Consider the following 10,417-nt stretch of genomic DNA (forward strand, 5'->3'; position numbering starts at 1 on the left):
TATTCAACAAAGTATAGGTCAAGAATAAACCAAAGCAAAGCCTCAGAATAGTTCACCAGAGACAATGAACTGAATTAATTGGTTTAATTTCTAGCCTACTGTAGAATGCAAAGCACAACTAATCCTTCTGTTAGATTTCAGGAGAAAAAGACTGAAACCCCATTATACTTATAGCATCCTAGATGACCCAATAATCATTATATGAAACGGACATTGAAATAATTTGACCTTAAGGCTATGAGATAACAAGCTTGAGCCTGCACACAGATGCAGAGACCTCTCCCACATTTCTGGCCTAGAACCGAACATACTGAAATCAAGAATGACTTTAAAACAGCTGTCAGTCAATGATGACAATATCTTCTGGGTGATGACCAGACCACAGCTTTTTAGACAAGTTCAAATGAATAACTGAACTTTGAAGTCGAGCTATCCATTCCACCGTTAGGACTCAACATGAGACGTGCCCTTGAATTCTTAATGTCACTAATGAGCCTCACAGAAATGATGCTTCCTTTCAGAGTTTCTTACAGAGTTTGGAGTTTGGAACTGAGGTGAGCTGGTGAGGAAAGTGCAGAGGTGATCCTGTTGCAGGTTTTTTTTCTTCATCTTCTAAGGAAACTGATTTTCATCCATTGGCCGAAGTGACTGATGGAGTTGAATATTTACTTACCAACTAGATGTTTAGAATTGAACAGAACCTCCAAATGACACCCAATTTCCTGTTTCAATTTGCAATTTTTGTGTCGTGTCTGTCCAAAACTGAATGAGAGCGGACTGGCCAGACAAGCAGCAGCAACAACAGCTAAGCTATCCATGAGAGCTAACCAGGTAGGCTTTGCTCTACTTTACAGTATCAACAGCCTATTTCTACAGTATGATCAAGGCTCCTGCGTTCGCTGGAAGCCTAGACGACGAGTGCCTAAAGGTAATGATAAATATTGATACCTGGGAGCGTTGGTGCCGTGACAATATGCCCTTTGGTGATGATGCAAGATACAAGATAGTTTATTGCCACACAACCAGGTTGGTGGTATTTGATTTAAATACCACCAACCTGGTTGTGTGGCAATAAAGTGTCTTGTATTGAGCTACAATGACAAGCAGACAAAGAGAAAGAGGGAGAGTCTTTCCCAAGTTTCTAAAAATCACTTTTCCTGTCATATCCTCCAATGACAAGACAAGGAGGGGGAAGAAAAGGCCCCGCCCAGGGGATTCCCCCGTAGAGTCGAACGTGATCAACATCTCCAATCAAGAGCTAAGTAATGAGCAATGCAGGCTATTATCACGAGGGCTGTCTTTTGTTCCCTCCAAGAAAGTGGATTCATTCACTACCAGAGTGGAATTATTTAAGTTTTTCCGAGCCATAAGATTGAAGGCTTTCTATATGAAGGACATTGTCAGTAATCCTGTGTCTTACCACAGCACGGTTCAGCCTCAACCTGTCCCCACGGGGAAAAAAGTCTTTAAACCTAAAAGTACATTTACACCACAGGTAAATAATCCATCAGTGGAAACTTTCTGTCGGTTAGTGGAACGAGATGTCATGGACTTGTGTGCACAGAGTCAACAGAATGTTTTGCCTCACAATCTTCTTGAGTCTGAGAGAAAAGCTCTGTCAGAGCTGATGACCAATGAGAACATTGTCATTAGACATGCAGACAAAGGCGGGGCGATTGTGGTCCAGGATAAAGCTGTCTACATTAAAGAAATTGAAAGACAATTAAGCGACAAAGATGTGTACATTCCTTTACAATCAGATCCTACTTTGAGGTTTGGGAATGAAATTAAGACGGTCTTAAAACAAGCTTTACGGGAGGAACAAATTTCTTAAAATGAATATAAATATATGGTTCAAGACAATCCAGTAAGAGCAGTGATTTACACTCTGCCTAAAATCCACAAGAATTTGTCTCATCCTCCTGGTCGACCAATCATATCAGGAAACGGTTCTCTCACAGAGCCACTTTCCCAATTTGTTGACTCCCACATTAAAGACTTGGTTTATGCACTGCCGTCATATCTCAAAGACACTACAGACTTTTTGAACAAGTTGAAGGACTGTTGTGTAGACTCTAATGATTTTTTATGTACGATGGATGTCTCCAGTTTGTATCCTAGCATTCCTCATAAAGATGGTTTAGAAGCATTGAATTATTTTTTAAATCAAAGAATTGATCTGCATCCTTCCACAGAGTTTTTGTTTTCTTTAACCAATGAAGTATTGACAAAAAATTATTTTAAGTTTCAGGATAAGTATTACCTTCAACATCGGGGCTCAGCCATGGGCTCACCGGTGGCTCCGAATTATGCCAATTTATTTATGGGCAAATTTGAGTTGGATTTTGTTTATAACAACAATCCTTATTTTAAGTTTATTAAAGGTTATCGAAGATATATAGACGATCTATTTTTTATTTGGAGCGGTAATGTAGAAGAATTGAATGAATTTCATGCTCTTATGAATTCAAGAATGGAATCCATTAAATTTACATTGTGTTATGATTTGAAACAAATTTCTTTTCTGGATGTTTTGGTGCAAAAACTTGAATCGGGTTTACATACCGAAGTGTATAAAAAGGAAACCGATCGAAATACTTTTTTACAATTCAAGAGTTTCCATTCCCCAGCCCTCAAAAGAAGTTTACCTTATAGTCAATTACTGAGGATTAAACGCATTTGTGATTCTGATGATTCTTTTGAGTTACATGCTAAAAATCTTTGTGTTTGTTTTAAAGAGAGGGGGTATGAGGATTCATTACTGGAGAATCATCTGAATAAAGTACGCCAAGTTCGGCGGTCTGATTTACTTCAACCCAGGTCCAGAGACACCTCTTCTCAGAGTTTAGCATTTGTGTCTACCTATAGTCCTATATCTAAGTCAGTCAAAGACGTAGTGAGTAGATATTGGCACATATTGGAAAGTGACTTTCATATCACCAATGCTTTTCAAACTCCACCTAGATTTTTCTATAAGAGGTCTTCCAATTTACGGGATTTTTTAGTTAAGTCAGATCTGCCAAAAAGTAAAAGTCATTTTCTTTCTCTTTCTAACTTGTCTAGTGGTAATTTTCCTTGTCATAATTGTGTACATTGTTATGCCATGCTCAAGGGAAATCATTTCACTCATCCTAAGTCTGGTGCTGACATTAAGGTGAGAGGCAGGATTACATGTAACACGAGATATGTGGTGTATTTGCTAAAATGTCCATGTAATCTATACTATGTTGGTAAAACAAAACGTGAGTTAAAAACAAGAATCTGTGAACATAAATGTTCTATACGCAACCATGATGAGAAGTCATCAGTTGCTAGACATTTTAACAGCTTAAAACACAGTTTGAGCGACTTGCACTACATGGGCATAGAAACAGTTAATATGCCACGGAGAGGGGGCAATAGAGACAAAATCCTCCTTCAGAGAGAAACTTATTTGATCCATTCCCTCCACACCCTCATTCCTAATGGATTGAATGAGTAGATTTCATTTACTTGTTTTTTGTAAAACATACTAATTTCCTTATCGTTTTTTGTAAAACATACTAATTTCCTTATCTTTTTGTAAAGTATATATATTTTTTCTGAAGTATATCCATTAACTTTGATGTTCACAAAGCATTCTCAGGTGTGTGGGTTCTGTATATCTACATTGTTGACTCCCCCTGCTGACTCTGGACTCCTTAATTAGGGTGAAGGTGAATCACCTGTGTGTTTTTTTGCCTTCACACGCTGAAGAAGGGCGGCTGCCCCGAAACGTCCGTGTGGCAATAAATATTCTTTTAACTTGGAGTGCTGTCCTTATCCTTATATATCCTCCAATGAGCCATAAGGTTTGCTGTTTTTTTATGACTGTATCTTCTGTCCCAATGACTAAGCCTGTTCGGAATGGTTCACTCATTCACTCATTCACTATTCCCCATGTAGTGTTTATCATATCGTAAACTATATGGGGGACGATCAAACGAGCTTCGGACACTACCTAACGCTTCTTCTTCTTTGGTAAACATGACCACATTGCATTGTGGTAGATGGAAGAAAATGTAGGCTGCATTCGCTGTTCACTAGAAATTGCAGTGCATTGTGGGTATTTTATAGTGAACTATATAGTGAATCAAATTAACAGTTGGGAATTTTGACACTACAGTAGTACAAATTAGCCAACACACTATATAGTCCACTATTTCTGTAATAGGGCCGGGTTTCGGACAGGGCTATTGATTGCGCACATATTGCCTCACTGCATTTCTCCCTTTATGACACTGTGAAACTGTCAAAGCAGTGACAACATTTTCCTAAATACACCTTACTCACTGGATCACCTTCTTTCAAAATCAGTGAATTAAGTAACGACTGTGACTGGGAATGTCACGTGTGACGTGTCCTTGCAATGCTAACTGGCCATACAATAACAGGTGAAAGTGTTGGTCCTGCGTGATGCGTGGCAGTCATTTAGTAAAGTGTTGGTCCTGCGTGATGTGTGGCAGTCATTTAGTAAAGTGTTGGTCCTGCGTGATGCGTGGCAGTCATTTAGTAAAGTGTTGGTCCTGCGTGATGTGTGGCAGTCATTTAGTAAAGTGTTGGTCCTGCGTGATGTGTGGCAGTCATTTAGTAAAGTGTTGGTCCTGCGTGATGTGTGGCAGTCATTTAGTAAAGTGTTGGTCCTGCGTGATGTGTGGCAGTCATTTAGTAAAGTGTTGGTCCTGCGTGATGCGTGGCAGTCATTTAGTAAAGTGTTGGTCCTGCGTGATGCGTGGCAGTCATTTAGTAAAGTGTTGGTCCTGCGTGATGTGCAGTCATTTAGTAAAGTGTTGGTCCTGCGTGATGTGTGGCAGTCATTTAGTAAAGTGTTGGTCCTGCGTGATGCGTGGCAGTCATTTAGTAAAGTGTTGGTCCTGCGTGATGCGTGGCAGTCATTTAGTAAAGTGTTGGTCCTGCGTGATGCGTGGCAGTCATTTAGTAGTCAAATGAGTCAGTCACAGAGAGAGCGACTATTCAGAAGAGACAATGTGAGAATGCGGCAAAGAGAAAAAGAGAGTGACACAGAGAAAGACACTTGTCTATCCTTGAACTCAGTCAGATAACTGCCAGCTTAAAAGCCATCAAGGTTTGAACGGAGTGGTAGTGCTATGCTGTCGGTTGCCCATCGCCCTGCTGGCAGAATCCTGCCAACGGATGAGTCATAGGGTCTGAGCCTCAGCACCCTCCCTGCCAGAGGCCTGTCCCCTGCACGCACGCACACGCAGTCACACACACAGTCACACACGCAACTGCACACGCATACACAGACACAAATCCAACTGCACACGCACACACAGACACACACCCAACTGCACACGCATACACAGACACAAATCCAACTGCACACGCACACACAGACACACACCCAACTGCACACGCACACACAGACACAAATCCAACTGCACACGCACACACAGACACACACCCAACTGCACACGCACACACAGACACACACCCAACTGCACACGCATACACAGACACAAATCCAACTGCACACGCACACACAGACACACACCCAACTGCACACGCACACACAGACACACACCCAACTGCACACGCATACACAGACACAAATCCAACTGCACACGCATACACAGACACAAATCCAACTGCACACGCACACACAGACACAAATCCAACTGCACACGCATACACAGACACAAATCCAACTGCACACGCACACACAGACACACACCCAACTGCACACGCACACACAGACACACACCCAACTGCACACGCACACACAGACACACACGCAACTGCACACGCACACACAGACACACACCCAACTGCACACGCATACACAGACACAAATCCAACTGCACACGCATACACAGACACAAATCCAACTGCACACGCACACACAGACACAAATCCAACTGCACACGCACACACAGACACACACCCAACTGCACACGCACACACAGACACACACGCAACTGCACACGCACACACAGACACACACCCAACTGCACACGCATACACAGACACAAATCCAACTGCACACGCACACACAGACACAAATCCAACTGCACACGCATACACAGACACAAATCCAACTGCACACGCACACACAGACACACACCCAACTGCACACGCACACACAGACACACACCCAACTGCAGCCTAAATTAAACCTGTGGATCAGCGACAGCGTAGTTTGCACACATCACAGGGCATGTTGTCACACTCACCCGAAACTTGTACTTTGTACTCCTGTGGAGGTTCCTGACGGTGCAGGAGAGGTCCTCGCCGTCGTAGCTTGGCTGGAAGCCATATCCCTGGGACAAAGACAAATGACAAAGGCAGAAAGAAAACAACCAGGTGAGCAATGGCATATAAGACAGCCGTGGTGGCACACAAAACAAAGTGGGCTGAAGGAGAGAAACAGCTACAGGGGATTGGGGACCTTTTTCTTATTGTTTTTTTCTGGCAGGCACTACGTCTGTAAGAAGTCTGCTACAAGCAGTGAAGGCAGGGGTGACAGTAGCAAGATTTCCTACCAACTCTGTCAAGCAAATTTCATGCAAACTGTTGAAATGTTGCCCAACAAAGAAAAAGAAAAAAGAAAAGAAAAAGTGAGTTAGGTGCGTTTCCATCAGGTGCATTGAAGCAAATACTGGGGTGCCTGAATGTAGAAAGCAGCTTCATGAGAATGCACATATAACAGAAAGATGGAAAGACAAGTCTTCAAGAATGAATTAGTATACTGTGCAACCTGCTTCACCATATTTCATGCTCTCTTAAAGCCCCATTATGTATTTTACCACGTGCGCAGCACTTGTTCTATTTGGGGAACCTGTTTCTGCTTGTACTCTACTTTGCTTACCTTTCTGCAGTGTTTCTAACTGATTTGCTGGGGGAAATGGCTCCAAGTATCCCTAAATTTTAGTGAGACAAGTGTCTAATAGAGCCGCTAATCAAGCTAGCAAACGAAACACGTTTCACTTCCTATACGTACTTCACAATAAAAACATCACGTTAATTTGTCCGCGGAAAACTTTCAATTTGAAGGCCGTACAGGAAATAGAGTTAAAAGTTGCAGGCAACTTGACAGGTTCCGCGACTCCGGGACGCAGCCACCAAAAATACGTAGTGCAGGAAGAGGCCTTCGGAGGGTGTTGTGGTAATGATAGAGGCACCATTCATCCATATTAGAAGTCAGTGTACCATCAAAATGATTAAGAAAAGTGACATAATGGAGCTGACTACAATTGATAAAAACAGTGAAATGCACTTGGCAATATTGTACTGCAGCACGACGGGGGCAACCACCTGTATGACATTTCTGCGAGGTCATGGTGGAACAGTAAAAACAACCTTTGGCTACAAACATTACTGTCATTTATTTATGGGCTTCCATTGCAATTTATCGCAGAGCTTCTTTATTGACAAAAGAAACATTCAACCTCAAGCGGGCATTTGTTCACCTTTGGGTGAAATTTAGTAAATTGCTTTGAAATGTGCCGTTTTTCCATTTAGCTTTTTTAATTCGATACATTAACAGTTCATATCAAAATGCTGGAGAAAAAGAGAGAGCGTGAGAATGGGTCTGTAAAGGGACTTCCTACCGAGCCTTCCTCCTCCATCTCCAGGATGTAGTAGACGTCGTCCTCCTTGGGAGAGCCGGTGGGCCTCTGCCATTGCAGACACAGCCAGGTCACGCCCGCCTTCACCAGCTCCGGAGGGAGGGGGGGCAACGGCACACTGCACGAGGTGAACAGGTCCACCACTTCGCTGAACTCACTGACAGAACCACAGCGAGTGAGAGCCACACACAGAGAGAGAGAGAGAGAGACAGAGTGAATGGCAGAAACCAGAAACACCAAGATGGATAACAGCCAGGGTTAGCAAGTGAAGACCCCTACCTTACACCCATGTCGTTTTTGGCTGCAAGGCAGAAGGAGTATCTTGAGGCTGGTGAAAGCTTGGTTACACGATACTGCTTCTGAGGTCCATAGTAGCACTGCTCATACATCCCAGTGCCCTTCCCCTTCAGAGAACAAAGACTTTCAGTTTGAGGAACAGGTAACTCGATGTCTCTGCTGCAGACTAAGTAAATACATCAAAGTGGAGTGTGCTGGTCAGCATGACATTCAGAGTGAGTCGAAGAGTACCTCGTCCCATTGAAGAATGTAGTTTTGGATTTTGGAACCGTTGTCACATGGAGGCTGTGGATATAAAATAGCGTGATTATTTTCAACAATATCTCAACCAGATACACATGAAATACATAAAACCAATGGAATCGGTATTAAGACAACCCCCTCTGCCCAATTCCATTATTTATTGGTATCGTTTTTCATAATGGTACCAAGGAGCATACTACTCCTAAAATAAAATAAAAACAGGACCTGGCATTGCCATTTTACTTCAGTTGTACATAGATTGCCAGTTCTTCTTATGCACTTTATATACTTATTTATTAGTATTGTATGATGATGACAACGACGTATGTGTGTATGTATTATTATTTATTGTGACTTGGTGTGTCCCCTATGTGTAATGTTGTTGGTTGTTTATGTTTTAATGTTGCTCAAGTGTCTTTAATTTATGTTGAATGTTGCTCATTTGTGTGTAAACACAAATTCCCTCAGGGGCAATACAGTTTTCATTCATTAATTTATCAATACTGATACTGACTGAAAAATACATTTAATTACATAAACACTACACAGAAACTGAATCTAAACGTAAATGTTAAGGCAGGGTAATATACCGTACTTAAAGAGAACTGTACGAGGAATGTAGAAGGCTTGAACTTTATGTTGCTCAATTAGAGATCTAGGGCAAAAATGTTCGATATTTTGCAGACAGAATTAATAAAAAGGCAAATATTCAGCTCTAGTAAGAGCAAATCAGGTGCACATGCTTTTCTTTCTCCGGGGCAGCTTTGCTGAGCGTGCATGCTGGCTCTCAGCAGCACCTTGCTACACCCTCACACAATGATGCTCCCTCACACCTGGGAGCTGCTCTGTGCACCTGCATCTTCTGCTGCTGGCAAGTGAGCAACTTCTCGGAAGCAGGTTAAGTACCTTGCTGGAGGGCATCTCAGCAGCAGTTGTTGGGGGAGGGGGAGATTGCTTCTCATTCACTACTCCCGATTTTCCCAGCCAGTTCAGGGACTTGAACTGACAACCTTCCAGTCACTAACCTGCTTCTTTTACCTGAATGCTATGTAAACCCACAAATAGTGGGTGTCGCAGGTAACACACACACACAAAACCTGGATTAAAGATGCTACGTGCCACCATTTCACTATATTCCAACATCAATACATCATTGTCAAATTAATTATAATACCTTGGTATTATTACACAAATTTCTAATTATGCAAATGACACCATGGTGTAAAAATAATTGGTAGCCTCTGTTGGTGCTAGTGTTCCTCAAAATTAAGACATTTCCCATAAACGTTGTTGATTCCTGTTACAAAGGTGATGTTGCTACTTGTCCTGCCTCCGCACTCCATCGTATGAACCTGCTTTTGTCTTTTCATTCTCTTTATGGGGGAGGAGAAACATTCTTACAGTGATGTTTAGGTCATTGTGAGAAATTGTGAGAAACTCTTGAATACTTTAGCTGTGGTTGCACTGGAATAACAGCATCCTTCTTCCCATCTTGTGGCAATCGATGTTAAAATGCTATACTTTGCACCCACAAGTGCAGCTTCCCATATACAGCCCTTGTTTCCTTACGTTTAATATGACAAATTACAGAGTGACCAAATACTTTCCCATTTTACTAAGCCCCCATATTCTCATCATAATTGAGGTTGAATCTGTCTGTTTTGTCCTACCTTCCACTGGAGTACAAGTGTGCTCTTGGTCCCACTGGCCTTCCTGGGAGGGTTGGGGGGGTCCGGCTCACAGCTGAGAGTGGTGAAGCTCACAGCCTCCGAGGGGCTTCCCTGTAAACAGTTACACATAGCCTGGACCCTGGAGGGGGTAGAGAGGAATCACATTGGTTACAAAATGTTGCTTCATATATTAAGACAGTATTTGTGGTTAACGTGACAGTAGATGGAGGGATATGCCAACCTGACATGATAGTCTGTTGCTGGTCGAAGGTCTTCTAAAGTTGCACTTAGTTCTTCCCCACTGCATCGAAAGAAAATGGAAAGAAAAACAGTTATTTTGCAAAAGGGTCATAATGAAGTCTCTCACAATGGTTGCTGTTGAGCATTGTGACATCTTACTACGACCGCTCACCTGTACGTGCTTTTGTACATCCCATCTTTGCCGCTATCTGAGACAGAGACCTCGTAGCTGAAGGGCTCTGGTGGGATGGAGTCATCCTCCGCGCTGCCTGCCTCACTCTCTGGCTTGCTAGGTGCGCTCAAGTTCAGCAACGCCCCTCTGGCCTGGATGTCTGACACCTATAGGGCATACGCAGGGAT

General features: G+C 42.6%; 1 protein-coding gene across 1 annotated transcript in view; it reads right to left on the bottom strand.

The window, feature by feature from the left end:
• Positions 1–10,417, bottom strand: part of LOC310798713 (fibronectin type-III domain-containing protein 3A-like) — a gene marked incomplete at its 5' end in the record, with an annotated part of 28,648 nt that overhangs the window by 14,821 nt on the left and 3,410 nt on the right. Inside the window, 7 exons of the mRNA XM_083661267.1 lie at positions 6,213–6,299; positions 7,590–7,764; positions 7,887–8,011; positions 8,136–8,189; positions 9,818–9,956; positions 10,059–10,118; positions 10,230–10,396. Of these exons, the coding sequence (XP_083517393.1) occupies positions 6,213–6,299; positions 7,590–7,764; positions 7,887–8,011; positions 8,136–8,189; positions 9,818–9,956; positions 10,059–10,118; positions 10,230–10,396 (807 nt within the window). The remainder of the gene's footprint in view (positions 1–6,212; positions 6,300–7,589; positions 7,765–7,886; positions 8,012–8,135; positions 8,190–9,817; positions 9,957–10,058; positions 10,119–10,229; positions 10,397–10,417) is intronic.

The sequence above is a fragment of the Poromitra crassiceps genome (assembly GCF_964638095.1).
Source record: "Poromitra crassiceps genome assembly, chromosome: 26".
NCBI lineage: Eukaryota > Metazoa > Chordata > Actinopteri > Beryciformes > Melamphaidae > Poromitra > Poromitra crassiceps.